Here is a 21,836-nt window from a genome sequence, read left to right as displayed (position 1 = left end):
ATTATGGCAGGCTATAAGAGCAACATCATGCTATAACCCTGACCTCTTATGCTGTCAAGGTTATAGCTTGGTAAGAGAGAACAGGATAGGTTTGCCTAAGCAACATGTTTACTTGACTCAGAAAGGGATCTATAATAATTGTGTAAAGGGGACTAGAAAAAGGGCAGCCTTGTTTAATTCCTCTCAATGGTATAGATAGGGTGAGCCTGTTATTTATGTTTATGCAGAAGTAAGCATTAATGTATAGCATCTTAACATGTTTGCACCACGTTGTGTCTGCACGTCTGAAAACTGCTGGTGGGAACTGGCTTTAGCATATGTGTGCTGCTTTCGTGTCTTGCAGTTGCATTTTCTCAGAACTTTTATGCTATGTTAGTTGCAAATTTTTAGCATAATTTTATTTGTAAATTAACATTTGTGAAAATCTCAAATACAATTTGAACTGATTTGAATATATATATATATATATATGCATCTTTGTTTGCTTTACATAAATTGTGTGCTTTCTGTCCACAGTGACTGTACGTATTTTCTCCAACTGAAAACTTGAAAGAGGATGTTAGGACAAATGTATTTAGTTAGATAGCAACTTTGACATGCATGTAGCATATCATATGTTAGAAGGGAACATGTTTTTCATTATGATGGGTCTCTCTAGTTATCTCTAATTGCACAAATTGTTGCAAAATATAGTACATAGAGTGTAAATGTCTCTATATTGTATTTAGTGATACAGTAAAACTACTTCTTTTTCTTGCTTCTGCAGTATAGTGTCTGTTGGAGATGGAATATTTCCAGTTTTCTAAAAGAACAGATGTAGTAAGTAAGAATTCATCTATTCCTGAATAAAAATAAATTCTTTGTGTATTATAAACAGTGAACTGTATCCATAGTACTGTAAGGTGTATAGGAGGATTTCATCGTGATCCTCTATAATTCTGTCACTGTCTGTTATTATAGCAGAGATGTGAAGAATACCAGTCCCTGGTGGCTTCTAGGGACTGGTATTCTTCAGAGCCTGGATGAAGCTCTGGAACATTATGCATAAGGACAGATTAATCAAATGCCATTTTCAAGGTAGCCTAATGGATAGGAGGAAGAAAAGTTGGGATATGATTGGAACATAAGTTGATTACCAGATTAATGTTGAAAAGTTTTTCATAGAGTGGGAGAGCAGAATAAGTGGGTATCTCTCTAAGGTATAAGGAGCTGTTTTTTTGTTGAGAAAGTGATAGACAAAAAGAATGCACTGCTTGAGAGTATGATGAGTGCAGTAACAATAATCAGTTTAAGACATGTAATGAGCATTATGCTTGATAGCCTGGATCTTTCACAATTGGATGACATAATATTAATAATAATAAAATATTTTATTATGTAAATGCAATCAAATTAACTTCTTTTTTTTAAAATTTATACTATAGAGTTGTCTTTTTTGATTAAATACTAATATATGTAAATATCTTTATCATATTTTGAATTTTTTTTATTGTTGTTGTTACTACTTCAGATTGAGGTCTTACACCTGGATGAAGTCTGCTAAAGATGTATATCTCACTAGTATTGGTAGTCAAGTGTCTGGTCATTGCGCATGTGGTGATACTCGTACATGTGCTAACACTTCATTACTGTGCAACTGTGATAGTGTTGATCCCCGTTGGAGGGTGGATGAAGGAACCTATACTGATCCATCAGAATTAGGTATTACTCAGATTTATATTCTTCAACCTCCTAACACAGCAGCCCTTGGAGAAGCTCGACTTTCTTTAGGACCTGTTGAATGTGTTGAAACAGGTACGTTTAGTTATGTTGCTAATATAGTATACTGGTTACCCACTTAATTCAGTTTCTCTTTTTAGTCATTTCTTATAATTACTGAATATATTTAGTTTTTTTTTTTATTCTTTGTGTAAACAATTTAGATGCTATAGAGTTGTCTTTTTTTGATTAATCAACAAAGCTCATATGGTAGGAAGTCAACTGAATAAATTTATAGGGAATAAGAGAGAAATTAGTCAAAATACTAAATTAGCTATATACAAGACAGTGTTCAAACCCAATTTTAACTTATGGATCTGAGAGCTGGGTTAGAAATAAAACACTTGACCAAAAACTAGAGACTGCTGACATGAGAGTCCTGAGAAAGATTAAAGGTGTGAACAGATGGCATCAATGGCAATATCATATTAAAAATGAGGATAGTAGGAAATTAAAGTGACTTTGCTACATATCTTTGTTACACATATTATTGTTCATCATCATCACCATCAAATTCCTGCCATGTACACTCAAGGGGTGTACAGGATATGATATTATTAAATAAATTTTCACATTTGATGTCCGTAGACGGCGTATGGTCACTGCCATACCTCACATGGTTTAGGCAATGATGTGTGTCAGTGACCATACACCATCTATGGACGTCAAATGTGAAAATTTATTTAATAATATCATATCCTGTACACCCCTTGAGTGTACATGGCAGGAATTTGATGGTGATGATGATGAACAATTCACAATACTTGAAAGATATGTAACAAAGTCACTTTAATTGTCTGAGATTCTTTAGAGAAACTCGTGATGCTAATTTCAGGTGATATGGTCACTTAAACAGAATGGGAGAGGAAAGATTAGCAAAACAAGTGTTCTCTGCCAGTTTGGCAGGAAAAAGACCCAGAGGAAGACCAAGATATAAGCGGATTGATACAGTAAAAAGTCCCTTAGAAGACAGAAATATAAGATCTGATAATGTTGGCATCTTGATAGGTAACAGATTGATTCAGAGGAAAATTGTAGAGAGGAAATTAGTAATGATGTCAGTTTTTCATGTAGTAATATCACATCTGCTGGCCTGGTTGGTTGAGTGGTTAGCGCATCCATTCTCCAGCCAAGAGGCTGTGCGTTCGAATCCCACCATGGCCATGGGTGTTTGTGATTGTCCTACAAACTTTGTGTGGAAAGGGAATCTATGACCCTACCACTTATTCTAGCAGAAGACATCATTGCCTAAACCATGTGAGGTATGGCAGTGACCATACGCCGTCTACGGACATCAAATGTGAAAATTTATTTAATAATATCATATCCTGTACACCCCTTGAGTGTACATGGCAGGAATTTGATGGTGATGATGATGAACAATAATATGTGTAACAAAGATATGTAACAAAGTCACTTTAATTGTCTAAGATTCTTTAGAGAAACTTGTGACATTAATATTATAACATATAGACATGTTTACACAAGAATATTATATTTTAATTTGCCAAATATTTCTGTCTGAAAATAACAGACTATCTTCAGTGGTTACCTAGGAACAGTTTTTAACAAGGTGGAATACCAACAATTGATCATTTAAATGTAGAACGAGCCGCATGATGTTATATCGCTAAGCATTAAAGAGAGGAAAACATTTTTTATCAGAGTAATGATTAAATTAAAGATATTATTCACAAATTCATATAATAATCTTAATTTATAAATAATATTAGACTAATGTAAGAATTAAAAGTCTTAATTAAAAAAAAAAAATTATATATATATATATATATATATATTAATGTGTTATCCTGATTAAACTTTCCCATATTTTTGATAAAGATATACAGTGATTTCGACTCAAGTTATGGCATTGAAGTAAGGCCTCGGCACTTTCTTTAAATAAATGTTCAAATTTATAGCGACATCTTTGTAGGAGGCGAGTCTTGGATCAGAGGATGTTGTGGCTTGAATTAGATGGCTTCTCCAAAAAGAGTACACAACATCTGTTCAATTCTTACAAGACAATCCAAAACAACAAAGATTCAATACGTCGAGTTCTAATTCCTTATATTTCTGGGATTTCAGAACCAATTTCAAGAATTCTGAAGAAATATGATTTAACAGCCACTTATATACCTATTAACAAAATATATCCACTTATTTCCCCTCTTCTAAAGATAACGCTCAACTATGTCTCTGCCTAGTGTGTATCAAGTTTCTTATAACTGCAATCTGTCCTACTTTGGACAAACAGGACACTTTATAAAAAAAAGAATTCAAGAACATCAATCATACATTCAGCACAACAAATCCGATAACTCTGGATTGGCTTAGCACAGAATAGAGACAAGCCATAACATCCTCTGGTCTAAGACTCATCCCTTACACAGATGTCACTATAAATTTGAACGTTTATTTAAAGAAGGTGCTGAGGCCTTTCAACATCCTCTGGTCTAAGACTCATCCCTTACACAGATGTCACTATAAATTTTAACGTTTATTTAAAGAAGGTGCTGAGGCCTTACTCCAACGCCCTAACTTGAATCGAAATGACTGTATATCTTTATCAAAAATATGGGAAAGTTTAATCAGGATAACACATTAATATATATATATATATCATTTTTTTTTTTAATTAAGACTTTTAATTCTTACATTAGTGTCTGATGTTATTTATAAATTAAGATTATTATATGAATTTGTGAATTAATATCTTTAATTTAATCATTACTCTGATAAAAAAATGTTTTCCTCTCTTTAATGCTTAGCGATATAACATCACGTGGCTCGTTCTACTTTTAAATGATCAATTATTGGTATTCCAACTTGTTAAAAATTGTAGCCACTGAAGATAGTCTGTTATTTTCAGACTATATGTCTATATGTTATAATTTTATTTATAACATATAGTTATAATTATAAACGTGTCTATATGTTATAATTTTAATTGTCTAAGATATAACAGTTTGTCAGTTATGCTAATAATGTTAGTGGTTAGAAAATTAGCAACATTAAAAAATAATGCTTTATATAAACTAGTAAGGAAAAGAACATGCTGTATGTTAGTATTGTGTATGCTTCTACATAACTCTGACAGTATTTAACATTATCTTGTGGCCTTGGCAAATATGAGTTGAAAACTTCATCCTTGAGATGCAGTTAATTCTCAGTATAGTATACTTGTAGAAACTGCAGAAATGGGTTGTTATAGTCAACAGTTTGCTATAATGAATTTTCTTTAGAAAAGAAATATAATTGAAATATAGTTTGGATGAAACTTTTTTTATAGTTTATTATAATGGTGTCATGTATTTAACTGTTTGTTTCATGTACATCACTATTTCAAAACCAAATGTTATATATAACATTTGGTTTTGAAACCCTTCCCTCTTTTTGACATGATTTGTATTCAGTTTCCAACCCTATATCAGAAATACTCCACTGAAACGGTATTGCAGTAAATTCAAAGGCATAGTGAATGTGAAATACTTTCTGTTTGCTTAAGCTTTTGATGTTAAATGTAATGCTATTCTGTTTTCAGTACAGTAAAAATTTGTTTTGGGGCAAAAAAAAATTGCTGATCTTTCATTTGTAAAAATGTTACATTCTACATAAATCATGTTATTTAAAAAAAAAATTATTTTAATTCACAACACCAAAGAAACAAAACAAATATTTTTATTTATTTAGCTATGAGAGTATTTTGCTATTTTTATACTCAGCATCTTCAGAGCATGATAAAGATAGGTGACTTCATTTCGTCTACTTTTGCCACACATTTTTAGCCAATGACTGTAACTTTCAAAAAAAAAATAAAATAAGTATGTCTTAAAATCCTTTATCCTGTACACTCCCAGCATTCACAACATATTCTGGTAATGTGTTCTACCCACCCACAATTGTCCATGTACAAAATCAACTCCTTACTCCTTTCTTTACCACACTTTGCACAACTTCCAGAGATGGCTTCTTATTCTTCTTCTCTCACCTTCCATCCTTTTTAAAATTGCTATAATGAATAATGAATGACTAAATCTGTGCACAAGAATTTAAAAAACCAGAACCTCTTTATTTTTGAATGTTAAGGTCCTCCTCATTATTGTCATAATCTGATATGATGACTTCACAACTTGTGCAATGTGATCTCTCTGAATGTCAGATCCTTGTCCATCACCATTCCAAAGTCTCTTGTCTCCTCATCTTCCTCCAAAATTTCCCCATCAAGTATAAACTTTGCATACCATTGTTGCCTACCAAATATAAAATTAATACAATGTATTAATTTTATACAATCCTCTTACTAACTTGAATATCTGTTATATCACTTCTTTTTCTGCCTGTTCCCCAAACTCTGCAATTTACATTCATTCAGCCCCCTTTCCATAAACATGAAATGTTACTAATGGGGAGGGTGTAGGAAGATAATTCACAACACCAAAGGAACCAATTATTTCAACCAGTTTGGTTTTAAGAGACACTTGAATACACATCAGCCTGGGTCAGTGACATGCATGATTGCTAAAGACAAAAGAATTAGAAATAAAGTTGACGAATTTTAGCATTGATATATGAAAACTGACCAAAAATTATAAGCACTAGTGAGACTGGCTAACTGAATATACTGACCCATCTCATTCTTTTTCTGTAGAAATAGAACAGAAATATTTAGAAATAGAAATATTCAGGAAGGACAGACAGCATAGAAAGGAAGGAGGATGAAATATTATTAAGACTAGACCTCAATGGAGTCAAAATACTCATTGTGGGAGGTACACATTGTCCATCAAGCCAATCAAACTGAGCTTTAAACTCATTCAATGCATCTGCAATCACCACAGTGTTAGGCAATACATTCTCCTTACCAATTCCATGCAAAGAACCTACTCCTTATGCCTCTGCTTACACTCTTGTTATATAGCTTCCAGGGATCTCCCACTTATTCTATCCCCTTCTCCAATTCTATGCAAAAATTTCTTCCTAAAGAACCTACTCCTTATGCCTCTGCTTACAATCTTGTTATATAGCTTCCAGGGATCTCCCACTTATTCTACCCCCTTCTCCAATTCTATGCAAAAATTTCTTCCACACTAACCTGGTAACAACCCCTTACCAATTCAAATACAATTTTATTTAATGCTGACCATAAAAACAAACTTATATTATAGCCTACCAGTTTCGCCAGCAGACTGTCTGGCTTTTGCAAGGCGTTTATGAAAAGACATAAAAACTAGTAAATGCAAATTGAAAGGAACATAAAAAACGTTGTAAACCAACTAGAGTTGTAAACCAAATAAACGAACGTGTAACCTTAGCTCTAGCTAAGGTTACACATTCGCGTGACAGAAAGGACTTATTGTTCTTATTCATTATCACGCATGCGTGTTTGTTGTAAACGTGTAATGTGATTACTGGCTAGCTGTAGTTCAGCTTGATTAAGAGAGAGGATAAGGTTTTTCCACAAACTGTTTAGAATTACACCCTGATTTCTGTTGAGGTTTCCGCCGGTTATTGACACTATTGTGGTTTCCTTGAATAAACGATGTCCGTAGTCGTCATCGAGATATGGCATGGAGCTGTTTTGCCACTCTATCGTGTGGTTAGACGTACATAAATGATGTGCTAAGCTGGAAGAGATACTTCTGTTGTGGTTTACATCACCAACATGTTCTTTTTGTCTGATTTCTAAACTCCACAAAGTTTGTCCTATGTAGGCAAGACCACAGGAGCAGGGAATGTAATATACTCCTGGATATTTGTAGAAAGGTACCTTATCTTTTGGGGATCCTAAAACTTGTCTGATGCTGGTGGTTGGTTTGAAGACCACTCTGATGTTGCAGGCTCTTAGTATTCTTGCTATTTGATAAGAAATTGACTTGATGAAAGGGATCACTACAGTAGAAATGTGCTGAGAGTGTGATTCTTCTTGTCTGGGGTTGTCACTGTATAGATATTTTTTTATGATGTTTTGAGGATATCCATTTTGTAATAATGTGTTGGCTATTAGTGAGAGTTCAGTCTGAGTATCCTCCTCTTCTGATATAAACTTTCTGGTCTTATATTTCAACATGTGGATAATGCTCAGTTTGTGTGACCTGTGATGGTTTGAAATATAACGAAGATATCGTCCAGTATGTGTGGGCTTTCTGTAAATAGATAATTTAATGCTGTTTGATTGTTTCTTTATCAAAATGTCTAAAAAATGCAGTTGGTTGTTGTTTTCCACTTCCAGAGTGAATTTTATCTTGTTATGTATTGAGTTGATTTTATCCACAAAAGATTTTAGGTTTTCTAAGCTGTCTTGCCATATAATGAAGATATCGTCAACATATCTCCACCATGTAGATGGCCTGGGGAAGATTGTGGAGAGAATTTCTTTTTCAAGTTTTTCCATGAAAAGGTCTGCACAAGATGGTGATAGTAGGCTTCCCATTGCTAGGCCTTCTAATTGTTGGTATATGGTGTTGTTATCCTCGAAGAAATTAGATTGAAGGCAGTGTCTAAACATCTGTGTGATGTCTAGAGGAAAAAGATCTTGGAAGATGTTTATTACCTCTTCTACTGGTACACTGGTGAAAAGGGATACAACATCTAGACTGGCTAGCATGTCTGTTGGTACAATCTTAATAGCTTGGAGTTTATTTACAAAATGTTGACTATTCTTGATAAAGGATACTGTTGATCTTATTTTATTATTTAATAAGTTTGCAAGATGCTTTGCCAAAAAGTAGGTAGGTGATGATCTTCCATCAACGATTGGATGGAGAGGTATATCCTGTTTATGTATTTTAGGTGTCCTATATAGTCTTGGAGTGATAGGATGTGAGGAATAACTTTTGGCCAGAAGAAGTGAAGAGAACACTAAAATCCTCACATCCTATCACTCCAAGACTATATGGGACACCTAAAATACATAAACAGGATATACCTCTCCATCCAATCGTTGATGGAAGATCATCACCTACCTACTTTTTGGCAAAGCATCTTGCAAACTTATTAAATAATAAAATAAGATCAACAGTATCCTATATCAAGAATAGTCAACATTTTGTAAATAAACTCCAGGCCATTAAGATTGCACCAACAGACATGCTAGCCAGTCTAGATGTTGTATCCCTTTTCACCAGTGTACCAGTAGAAGATGTAATAAACATCTTCCAAGATCTTTTTCCTCTAGACATCACACAGATGTTTAGACACTGCCTTCAATCTAATTTCTTCAAGGTTAACAACACCATATACCAACAATTAGAAGGCCTAGCAATGGGAAGCCCATGATCACCATCTTGTGCAGACCTTTTCATGGAAAAACTTGAAAAAGAAATTCTCTCCACAATCTCCCCCAGACCATCTACATGGTGGAGATATGTTGACGATATCTTCATTATATGGCAAGACAGCTTAGAAAACCTAAAATCTTTTGTGGATAAAATCAACTCAATACATAACAAGATAAAATTCACTCTGAAAGTGGAAAACAACAACCAACTGCATTTTTTAGACATCTTGATAAAGAAACAATCAAATAGTGTCAAATTATCTATTTACAGAAAGCCCACAGATACTGGAAGATATCTTCATTATATTTCAAACCATCACAAGACACACAAACTGAGCATTATCCACATGTTGAAATATAAGACCAGAAAGTTTATATCAGAAGATGAGGATACTTAGACTGAACTCTCACTAATAGCCAACACATTATCACAAAACGGATATCCTCAAAACATCATAAAAAAATATCTATACAGTGACAACCCCAGACAAGAAGAATCACACTCTCAGCACATTTCTACTGTAGTGATCCCTTTCATCAAGTCAATTTCTTATCAAATAGCAAGAATACTAAGAGCCTACAACATTAGAGTGGTCTTCAAACTAACCACCAGCATCAGACAAGTTTTAGGATCCCCAAAAGATAAGGTACCTTTCTACAAATATCCAGGAGTATATTTCATTCCCTGCTCCTGTGGTCTTGTCTACATAGGACAAACTTCGCAGAGTTTAGAAATCAGACAAAAAGAACATGTTGGTGATGTCAACCACAACAGAAGTATCTCTTCTGGCTTAGCACATCATTTCTGTACATCTAACCACACGATAGAATGGCAAAACAGCTCCATGCCATATCTCGATGACGACTACAGACATCGTTTATTCAAGGAAGCCACAATAGTGTCAATAACTGGCGGAAACCTCAACAGAAATCAGGGTGTAATTCTAAACAGTTTGTGGAAAAACCTTATCCTCTCTCTTAATCAAGCTGAACTACAGCTAGCCAGTAATCACATTACACGTTTACAACAAACACGCACGTGATAATGAATAAGAACAATAAGTCCTCTCTGTCATGCGAACATGTAACCTTAGCTACTAGTTGGTTTACAACGTTTTTTATGTTCCTTTCAATTTGCATTTACTAGTTTTTATGTCTTTTCATAAACACCTTGAGAAAGCCAGACAGTCTGCTGGCGAAATCGGTAGGCTATAATATAAGTTTGTTTTTATGGTCAGCATTAAATAAAATTGTATTTTAATTATAAACAACCAAATATGTTTAGTTTAAACCCCTTACCAACTTAAATATCTCAATCATATCATCTCTCTCTCTCTCTCTCTCTTGTCTTCCTATTCACAAGGCTTTGCAAGCTGCATTTCCTCAATCTGTCTTCATATCTCACATTCCAAAGACCAGTTACCACCTTAGTTAGTCAGTCTTCTCTGGACCCTTTCCAGTATATCCTCATCATCATGAAAACCATGGGACAAAATCTCTGCACAAAGGCTTTAAAAATGGAACCAGAACCTCTTTATTTCTGCATGTTAAGGTTCTCCTCATAATTGTAATAATCTGAACTTGTGCAATGTGATCTCTATACTTCAGATCCTTGTCCACCACCATTCCAAAGTCTCTTGTCTCCTTGACTTCCTCCAACATTTCCCTATCAAGTATAAACTTTGCATTCCATTGTTGCCTTCTAAATTTCAGACCTTACACTTTGCATGAAGTTGGTAAGCAGGTAAGTGGAACTTTCAGTTCCACTTACCTGCCCATCGTACAATCTATTCAAGTCCTCCTGAAGGCCACAACATCTGTTTGATTCCTCATCACTTTCTTAGTTTTGCATCATCTGCAAGCAGTTGTATATCAGCATTTAAACCCATTCCAGTATTGTTAATATGCAAATTAAAAATCAGTGCTCCCGATACAGACCGCTGTGGTACACCACTAGTGACATTGCTCTTCTGGGATGCTGCACCACCATACACAATTTGCAAATACCTATCTGAGAGCTAGTTGTCTATCTATCCAAACCCCTCCATGGGGGCACCTGTTCGTGGTGGAGGGGACCTCCCAGTGATGGTACTGGCCCTTTTCATTCTTCCCCTTTTTCTTTGCTTTTCTTCCCGTATTGTTTGCTCTACTTCTCCTGAATCTTTTTCACTCTCCCTTTTCCAGACCACCATCACTGAGATCCAATGCCCTGCTGCCATGTTTGCCGTGCAGTGCGACCCGTGGACCTCTGGAAAGGTGGATCCTGGTAGTCTTGCACTACTTTGGCGGCAAGACGGGTGGTCCTGGATGGCCCAGCCAGGATCATTCGGCTAGTGGGCTTGCCTGCAAGGGTCAACGGTGTTGCAGTAAGTCTCTCACCCCATGGTTCGGGGTCGGGATCCTAGATATGCTGCAGTGCCGGTACATCGTCCAGGGTAGCCCTGCCATTCCACTCCTGAGTGCAGTCTTTGCTTACCAGGTAGTGATCATCCATGTGTGGCTCCGTGGTGGGTGGGGAGCTCTGTTGCTGAATTAAAAATTCCTTAAATATGAATTCTTCATCCTCAAATGTTTCAGGGACCCTAACAAAGCCCCAACCAAATACTGATAATATAGACACAGCATATTGAAACAGAAGTAAGAAACAAAAAATATCGGATACTAACATAAATGTACCAATTTTTTTAATCATTCATGCAACAGGTGAAAAATCAATTGGGAAAATGTCACCTATCTTTATCCAGAAAGGTTTAGAAGGACCGGCAGGACCTCCCAAAACTGTCAAGAAATTGTGTTCTGGTGATATCCTCGTGGAAACAATGTGCAAACAACATTTTGAGAAACTACCGAGAGCAACGACAATGGGTGGAATACAAATTGCAGTAACACCTCACAGAACACTCAATTCCAGTATTGTTAATATGCAAATTAAAAATCAGTGGTCCCGATACAGACCCGATACAGATCCAGTAGAGGAGTGATATCAGAATGGGATCTCCTTGAGGTTCCTGATGAGGAGATATGTTCAGAGCTTAAACATCAAGGAGTGAGGGGCATCCTGATACACAGGGATTGTCGCCTGGTCTCAACCAAGAACATCATCCTTACTTTTGATACACCTAGGCCTCCGACATCTGTAAAAGCAGGGTATCTCAGCTGTCCTGTTAGAATGTACATCCCTAACCCGCTGAGATGCTTTAAGTGTCAAAGATATGAACATGCCCAAACTGCCTGTCGTGGTTCTACCACCTGTGCCCGATGTGGTAGTAAAGAACATGAAAATAAATCTTGCTGTGAAAAAAAAGCTAAATGTGTCAACTGTCAGGGAGATCATCCAGCATACTCTCGTGCATGTCAGAAATGGAAAGATGAAAAAGAGATACAAAAATTTAAAACAGAACAAAACATAACATATCAGATGCAAAAAGAAAGCTAGCCACCATTACACCTGTTCTACGATCCTCTTATGCTGAAAAAGTAACAACTAAAAAAGTGCCAACAGCAATTCAAACATGTATGTCTATTCCACCATTTGATAATTTCACCATATCTGAACTTTATGATCGCAAGTGCTTCTCTGTTGAGCGCATTAATCACAAGACCTATGGCCTTAAAATCAGACACTCACACAGAAAAAATGGATATCTTGATACCCACTGAAAGCAAACTAAGCATACCAACTGACCCTAACATATTTGATGTTTTGAACACTCTACCAGAGGAAGAGATGGACACTGAGTGTCCATACTTCCCTAAAACAATGGATATATATAAATCTGTCAAAGGTAAGCCGTCAACCTCTCGAAAAACTCAGACAAGTCAATAAAATCAAAACAATAGGAAAATTTTTACAATGGAACTGTCGTGGGATCCGCCAGAATATTGATGATATCAAGAGATTGTTGCCGAAACACAAACCTTTCTGTTTCTATCTACAGGAAACTTACTTAAGACCCAATGAGGACTGTACCTTTAGGAATTTCACTGTTGTACGTAAGGATAGAACCAGAGATAGTCCTGCCCATGGAGGAGTAGCTATCCTAGTGGGCAGTCATACTCCTTTCCATCAAGTCCAACTTAATACTTCTCTGGAAGTGATTCGCTTCTCTGTGGGATTCCTTATTACAGTATGTTCAATTTATTTACCACCAAATGCTGAGTTAAATGAAAGTGGTCTTGATAACCTTATCTCGCAACTGCCTGAACCCATACTTTTGATGGGTGACTTTAACGGTCACAATACTCTATGGGGTAGTGCCAATACTAATAGACAAGGTCAAATCATTGAAAAAATTCTTGATGATAATAACCTTCTAAATAATAAACCCAATACTTTCTTCCATATGCTTACCTGCTCATATTCTGCAATTGATCTTACAATCTGTTCCCCTTCCATTCTTCCACTGCTCATGTGGGATGTTGAAGAGAACGTATATGGAAGTGATCACTTTCCTGTTCTTTGTACAATGTCTTCACAGGAACCATGTTCACCCACACGGATACCTATATGGAAAATGGACCAGGCTGACTGGAACACTTTCTCTCATCTTGCAAAATTTAATGCTGATGCCAACAGTCAAACACCTATCAATGAAGCTGTAAATATATAACAGAATGCATTGTCCAGGCAGCAATAACCTCCATCCCAAAAACATCATCTCGATTTCCAGTCTATCCAAAGCCTTGGTGGAACCCAGAATGTCAGGCAGCCAAAAAAGATCAACACAGAGCCTGGATCATATTTCGTAGATACCCCACCACATCATATTTAATAACTTTCAAGTGCGCTCGAGCCAAAGCACATTTTGTAAGACGTCAGAGTCAAAAACAATCATGGATCCAATTTATTACATCAATTTAATCAAATGACCAGTCCAAAAATTATATGGGATAAAATCCGGAAAATGAAAGGCAGATATAGTACACATTGTTTGTCCACCTTACACTATAATGGAACTGTTCTTGCTGATCCCAAAACTATTGCAGATACTTTGAGAGAAATGTTTGCTAAAATCTCAGCAAAAGCTTCATATTCTCCAGAATTTTTAATACTGAAAGAGCAGCAAGAGAAACATAGGCTTAATTTTTCTTCAGCCATTTGTCAAGGAGGAACTAAAAAGAGCTCTCCTACAATCTCACCCTAGTGCAGTAGGACCTGATGACATCCATTATGAAATGATAAAACATCTACCATCATCTTCTATGGATCTTCTCTTATTATACAATAGAATACTTGCAGAAGAAGAGTTTCCATATTCTTTGCATAAGTCAATTGTCATTGCTATCCCAAAACCAGGAAAAGATCCAACACAAGCAAATAATTATCGACCCATTGCTCTGACCAGCTGTCTTTGTAAGATACTAGAAAAAATGGTTAATGCCAGACTTCTTTAGTATTTAGAAAGCAACAGTCTTCTTTCCAATACACAATGTGGTTTCCGTAGACATCGATCAACTTTTCGGTTAGAAACTTGTATAAGAGATGCATTTCTGAAGCGAGAACATCTTGTTTCAGTTTTCTTTGACATGGAAAAAGCTTATGACACAGCCTGGAGATATGGCATATTAAAAGACCTCTATAACCTAGATCTCAAAGGACACCTCCCTGTATTTATTAAAAACTTTCTGTCCAGGCGAACTTTCCAAGTCCAAGTGGGAAGTACGCTATCTCGACCATATCTTCAAGAACAAGGTGTTCCCCAAGGCTCTGTCTTAAGTGTAACCCTTTTTTGCTATTAAAATTAACTCAATCATTGAACAGCTTCCTCCCACTGTAGACAATGTTCTATATGTTGATGACTTCACAATTTACTGTCACTCATGTAACATGAGGGTAATTGAAAGACAACTTCAGCAAGCAATTGATCATGTCTCTCTGTGGGCTCTTAATAATGGGTTTAGGTTTTCAACAGAAAAAAGTGTCTGTGTACACTTCTGTCGAAAATGCACTCATCACCCAGATCCTGAACTAAGAATGGGACCTACTGTTATTCCAGTAACTACAGAAACCAAGTTCTTGGGACTCATTTATGACAGAAAACTCACATTTCTAGCACACATTCATCAACTAAGAGAAAAATGCAAAAGAACTTTGAACCTCCTTCGCACTCTATCCTCTACTGGATGGGGTGCTGATCGAGCTTCATTGCTCCATCTTTATCGTGCACTTATATGTTCAAAGCTGGATTATGGGTCACAAGTCTATGGTTCGGCAAGACAGAGTAACCTACGATGGTTGGATTCCATCCATCATCAGGGTATACGGATAGCTACTGGTGCCTTTCGCACCTCACCCACTCCAAGTCTCTATGTAGAAGCAAATGAACCGGCTCTGTCACTTCGACGGAAACAGTTGTCTCTTAATTACGCCCTAAAAATAAAATCTCTCCCAGATCACCCAAATGGAATAGTATCTTCTCTCTGCATTGGGAAGCTTAATATCACACACATCAGATTGCTATACATCCTTTTGGTATGCGTATTAAAGAAACTATGCAAGCTGTTAGTATAAATGTTGACAACATTAGCTACACTAAACATAACAGCATTCCTCCATGGCAGGTTTGCACACCATCCTGCAACCTCTCACTTTGTCAGCTACAGAAATTTTATACCCCATCATCCATTTACCTGTAATTGTTTAATGTAAACAGAGCAGCACATGTTGATTTCTTACCCATCTTAACTGATGGTTCAAGAACTAACACCTCTGTTGGCTGTGCTGCTGTGTTTCCTGACATTATTATCTCAAATCAGATCCCATCAGACTGCAGTAATTATGCAGCAGAGTTATATGCCATTCAGCTTGCACTTGTGCATATAAAAGAAAACTGCTACCAAAAGTGTATAATTTATACAGGCTCTTTACAGGCTATCTCCTCTCATATGTATAATCCTCATCCAGTACTTTATGAAGTGCTACACCTGCTTCACAAAAAAAATCCTTAATTTCGAAGTTCAGTTCTGCTGGATTCCCAGCCACATCAAAATCAAAGGAAATGAAGCTGCAGATGCAGCTGCTAAATCAGCCATACCTTCTCCACATACTATTTGACAGTTCCATATACAGACTACAGACAACTTATAAGATCAAAGCTAATTGCTCAGTGGGAGTTAACATGGCAAGAAACATCAACAAACAAATTATATAACATTAAACCTGAAATTAAACACTGGCATTCTAGTCAACGTACAAAGAGAAAGGAGGAGGTTGTCCTTGCTAGGCTCCGCATAGGTCACAGTCACCTTACACATTCTCATTTACTGAGAGCTGATGACCCTCCTATATGTGAAAAATGCAACACACATCTCACTATTCATCATATTCTGGTAGATTGTCAAAAATTTACACGAGAGAGGAATGAAATTTTCATCTATCTAACCAAGCCATATACACTCAGGGAAATGCTAGCAGACTCAGGCAAATTGCATGATGTTTTTAATTTTTTAGAAAGAATTAATTTGTACAAACACATTTGACCATAAATTTGTTTATATGTAAATACTCTTTTTTTGCTTAACTTAACTTTTATACATATATATTATTCATTAGGTTAAATATGACTAATTATGTATTACCATGGGCCCTTGATCTTGTATATTTGTATCACCCTGCTGTAATTTTGTTAATATGTAAATACCATAATGCTAAACTTAAATTTTATGCATCAATGCTGTATAATAATTCCTTTCTGAGTCTTTAAGTATTAGTATAATAATGTTTGTTGTAATCTTACTAGATGTAGACACTGCTTTCCTTGGCTTGTTTTGTATATACATATGTTAACCTATAGTTATCTATTTATGTACTGCTGAAACCTCTGCAGTAATTTTGTTTATATGTAGATACTGCATCACTTAACATACAGTTTGTGTATGCATCTTATTTACTACTTTATTTTTCAAATAATCATGTAGTGCTGTAGGACATCTTACCTATTTGTGTACTTTCTAGTAATTCTGTTTATATGTATTCTAAATTCTGTTTCTACTGCATCGCTAAATTTAATTTTCATCCATGCATATTGTATAATAATCCCTTTTTGCCTATTTTTGTACTGCTATAAAGACATCTATTATAATTTTACATATATGTAAATACTGCATTCCTTGGCTTAGTGTTTCATATATTATGTATTAACTTATATTGTTAACTATTTTTGCACTACTGTCATAACCTCTGACCTTGTATGTTGCTGTGCCCTCTGCAGCAGTTCTGTTTACCTAGAGATACTGCTTTGTGAAACTAGATTCTTGCACAGACATATTGTTTACAATTCTGTAAATGCTAATGTTGTCACAGTATGACCTTTGTAGTTTTTGTGCCAAATAAACTATAAACCAACCAACCAAAGCCTATCCAACTCACTTATCTAGCATCCAATCCCATCTGCTTCAGTTTAGTTACCAACTTGTGTGGCAATCTATCAAACCTTTGCAAAATCTAAGTATATCACTGTATATGCATATCCTTTGTCCAATACATTCACACCCTGTAATAGTATGTAAGTAAGTTGGCAAAACATGACCTCTCTTGAAACCAACCCTTGCTGGCAAGCACAAAGAATATCTCTCACCAACCTCTCCAATACCTTAACTACAATTCGATATTATACAGATTGGCCTATAATTTGTAACCTTAACCTTATCACTACCTTTGTGAAGTGAAACAATTTTATCTTCTTTCCACTCCTTTGTGACTTGTGCTGTTGCATGACCAGGCTGATGCTAGAATATTCCCCTAAGACACGTAGTGATATGTCATTAAGTCCTATTGCCTTGTTGACATTAAGCTTATTTATCTCTTGTTTGCTCAATATTAAGTCTCCTCTCATTCCATTCTCTACGCTCCAGCTTCTGATTTTACACTGAAGATAAAACACCCTGATAAATTGCTCACTGAATACCTCAACTATGTCCTCTGCAGCAGTTACCAGTCTTTCACTTCCATCTATTAACATCACTATTTAGACTTACATGCTGGTTTGAACTCATAAGGTTTAATGGAATAAACACAGCACATTCCTTATATCTGGATCATATCAGAAAAAATAGCAGGGCTCTAAAAAAAGTGCAATTTCTGTACTGCATTCAAACCTCATCTGAAATTGGCTTACCTCATTTATTCTTCCAAGGATCCTTTACTTTCTTTCTCTGTTCCAAGTGCTTACAAAGTTCTTTGTTCTACAACTTATCATATTATAGTTAAACTAGGTGATCTGCAAACATCTGCCTAGAACATAGAAATACATCTACCGCCATAAGTATGACGGTAGATGTATTTCTATGTTCTAGGCAGATGTTTGCAGATCACCTAGTTTAACTATAATATGATAAGTTGTAGAACAAAGAACTTTGTAAGCACTTGGAACAGAGAAAGGAAGTAAAGGATCCTTGGAAGAATAAATGAGGTAAGCCAATTTCAGATGAGGTTTGAATGCAGTACAGAAATTGCACTTTTTTTAGAGCCCTGCTATTTTTTCTGATATGATCCAGATATAAGGAATGTGCTGTGTTTATTCCATTAAACCTTATGAGTTCAAACCAGCATGTAAGTCTAAATAGTGATGTTAATAGATGGAAGTGAAAGACTGGTAACTGCTGCAGAGGACATAGTTGAGGTATTCAGTATTGATTGATTCAGTTGAGGTATTGATTCATCAGATCTACCTGATCATGACTTGGATACCTTGCACAGAATCAAATGGAAGAAAATTACTTTGCTTCACCATAACAAGTATAAAATTTGAAACACTATTTTTAGAATCAGCAGCAGATATAAAAAACCAACCTAATCTTAATAAATATCATTGTATTAAACTTAAGGATGTTGGAGTTTTGTGTCAAGAACACTTGCTTTATTGCAAACACTGCTTTCAACAACATAAAAAAAGATTGTATCATTTACTATACCTAATGGTGAATACAGAAATCAGATAAATTATGTTGCCAGCAGAAGGTGGAGACGTGCAATCCAAGCAGTAAAAACACTACCTGGTTAGGACTATGAGACAGATCATGAATTATTGATAACTGAAGTTAAAGGACAGTATCAGATTTGATTTAAATCATATAAATAAGGCATTTAAAGTGGAAGTTGGAAAGAAATTAAAATTTAGAGTGGATAGAAAGAGAATTAGTACAGTGGAAAGGAACAAAATGTACAGTAAGAAGCAGCAAAAAAGACTAAGCAAAGCAACAAAAAAGTAAGATTGTGAAGGGCTGTCAGAATAAGATATTCAAATAGTAGAGGAAAGAAAAAAATTGAAACCTTAGAAAAACTAAGAAAGGGTTAGGCACCTGAGTGCAGATTTCCAGAGACAGGCTAGGAAAAACATCTAAACAAAAGATACAAGGAAATCGAAGAAAGCAGTATTATTGGTAGAACAAGATACCTTTTTTAGAAAGATAAATGACGTTGTAGGGAAGTTTATCCCTAGATTAGGAGTTGTAACAAGTAATTTGGAAAAATATTTGAATATATTGACTGAAATTTGTCAAGAGGTTTGAAAGAAAATATACTGGCTTAGAGATTGAAAAACATCAGTATTCAGTCCAATTCCAAAAAAATGAAATCCCAAAGATTGTGAAAATTATAGAACCATCACTTTAATTTCAAATGCAAGTAAAATTATGCTGAATGTGATTCAACACATTCAAGTTGTACACTGTCACCGTATCTTTTTAATATTTATAGTGAATATATTATGGAAATGGCTAAATTAGACAAAGACCCAGCTGGAATTAAGATTGGTGCAGAAAAATAAATAATTTATAATATGCAGATAATACAACCCTCATAGCAGAAATTAAAGATCTGGAGCAGTTGATTCTATTGGTTAAGACAGAAAGTTACAAAGCCAGGCTTAATTTAAACAGCAAAACAAAAGTGATGGCTTCTGGCAATTTAAATGAATTTATAATATAGGGAGATAAAACAGAAATTGTTGAAAGTTATAATTTAGTGGTCTCCAGAATCAGAAATGATGGTAAATGTGAAGATGAAATTAAATGGATAGTCATGGGAAAAAAAGTAATGTTAAACCTTACAAAAATTATGAAAGATAGAGGTATGAGTAAGGCAACAACAGTTAGAATCATCAAAGTAATGGTGATCCCAGCAGCGATGTATAAATGTGAAAGCTGGATTATTAAGAAAATAGATAGAAAGCAAATTGATTCATTTGAATTGTAGGCATCAAGAAGACTATTAAGATTCCCATGAGAATTACCAATAAGAATGTTTTAGAGAGTATAAAGACAGAATGCTCTTTGGAGGTAATGATCGTTAAACAGAAGTTGATGTACTTCGGACATCATGATGGAGGTTTAATGGAATATTTTCAGCACTGGGAGAGGATTAAAACTAATTTTAATGTTTCCAATATTTTGTCTCAGTCAATGAGATATCTTCAGGGGTTACAAATAACTTTTGTAACAACACACTCAAGTACAGTACAGTACTAAGTGAAACACATGGATGACTCTAATGAATGGGGGTGTCGGTTTAATGCAGCAAAATGCAAGGTCTTGAGGTTTGGGACACATCGATGGGACGCTGCATACTCTATGGGAGGAGCTATAGTGGAGGAAGTAGGGGAGACAAGAAATCTGGGGTTGATGATAGAAACCTGAAATTCAGGGGACATATTGCAAAGGTGGTGAAGATAACCCAGACAATTGCTGCAATACTGAGAAGGACGCTGACCTGCAGAGATAAAAGTGTTATCATTCCGTTGTATAAGACCCTGATCAGACCACACTTAGACTATTGTTCTCAGATTTAGTCCCCAGGATTTGAAGGGGATAAATTAACTGTGGTAAGGGTACAAAGACGGGTGACAAAGATGTTTTCAGGACCGTACAATGTTAGTTATGAGGATCGGCTGAGGAAATGTGGACTGCAGAGTTTGGTGGATAGAAGGAGAGGTGATATGATTGAGACTTTTAAACTGTTGATACTGGGAAGTTCTTTCACTTGGTTGAACAGAGGGAAGGAGTGATGACAATGGACCATCCCTGGAAGTTACGAAAGGAAACTGTGAGCAAGAGGGTGAGGAGTTGTTTCTTTGCATGGAGGGTGGTTGAACCATGAATGCATTGCCTGATAGAGTGGTGAGAGTGAGAACGGTCAATGAGTTTAAGGAGTGGTATGATAGCCTTTGTGTTTCCTAGGAGGGACCTCCCACAATGAGTCTTGATAGACTTTGTGTTTCTCAGGAAGGACCTCCCGCGATGAGTCTTTTGACTCCATGGAGGTCTGAATAATAATAATAATAATAATAATAATAATAATAATAATAATAATTTGAATAGTTTCTTCTGACAGCCATTTGCTATCATTCTTTCATGTTGATTTTATGAAATTATTCTTTGCTTTTCCTATTATTATATATTTTGTTTCTTCCCACAGTTCTAATTCTCTTCCTGTCTCTTACCCAAAATTTTAATTTTTTTTTTTTCCACTTCTACCTTTAAATGTTTCATTTATATCTTCATCATAATCAATTTCCTAATATGCATACTCAAGGGTGTGTTCAGGCTACTATGACAGCATGACATGACACAATAAAGTTTACGTTATTATTAATTTAGTTTCCTTCTAAAGACATTCCATAAGAAACTTATTGTTATGTAGGATTTTATTCTTATTCCAGAGTACTCTGTGATGGCATGTTTAGTAAACACCGATCGTTCAGGCTCATGGTACTTGATATAATTAGAAGAAACACACGTATAAACCACAGTGAAAATTATTTAATTGTAAATATTTCATCCTAAGTATCTTAGGACATCATCA

General features: G+C 35.6%; 1 protein-coding gene across 7 annotated transcripts in view; it reads left to right on the top strand.

Annotated features, from left to right (window-relative positions):
* axo (axotactin) overlaps positions 1 to 21,836 on the top strand; it is a 927,649-nt gene that overhangs the window by 412,544 nt on the left and 493,269 nt on the right. For all 7 annotated transcript variants that reach the window (XM_090410025.1, XM_090410024.1, XM_090410023.1 and 4 more), the window contains one exon: positions 1,511 to 1,794. In XM_090410025.1, the coding sequence (XP_090266151.1) occupies positions 1,511 to 1,794 (284 nt within the window). The remainder of the gene's footprint in view (positions 1 to 1,510; positions 1,795 to 21,836) is intronic.

This window comes from Typopeltis vanoorti, chromosome 20 (genome assembly GCF_054136105.1).
Source record: "Typopeltis vanoorti isolate ZY-2024b chromosome 20, IOZ_Tvanoo_1.0, whole genome shotgun sequence".
Classification (NCBI taxonomy): domain Eukaryota; kingdom Metazoa; phylum Arthropoda; class Arachnida; order Uropygi; family Thelyphonidae; genus Typopeltis; species Typopeltis vanoorti.
The sequence above is the reverse complement of the archived record's forward strand: the minus strand, read 5'-3'. Positions and strand labels throughout refer to the sequence as shown.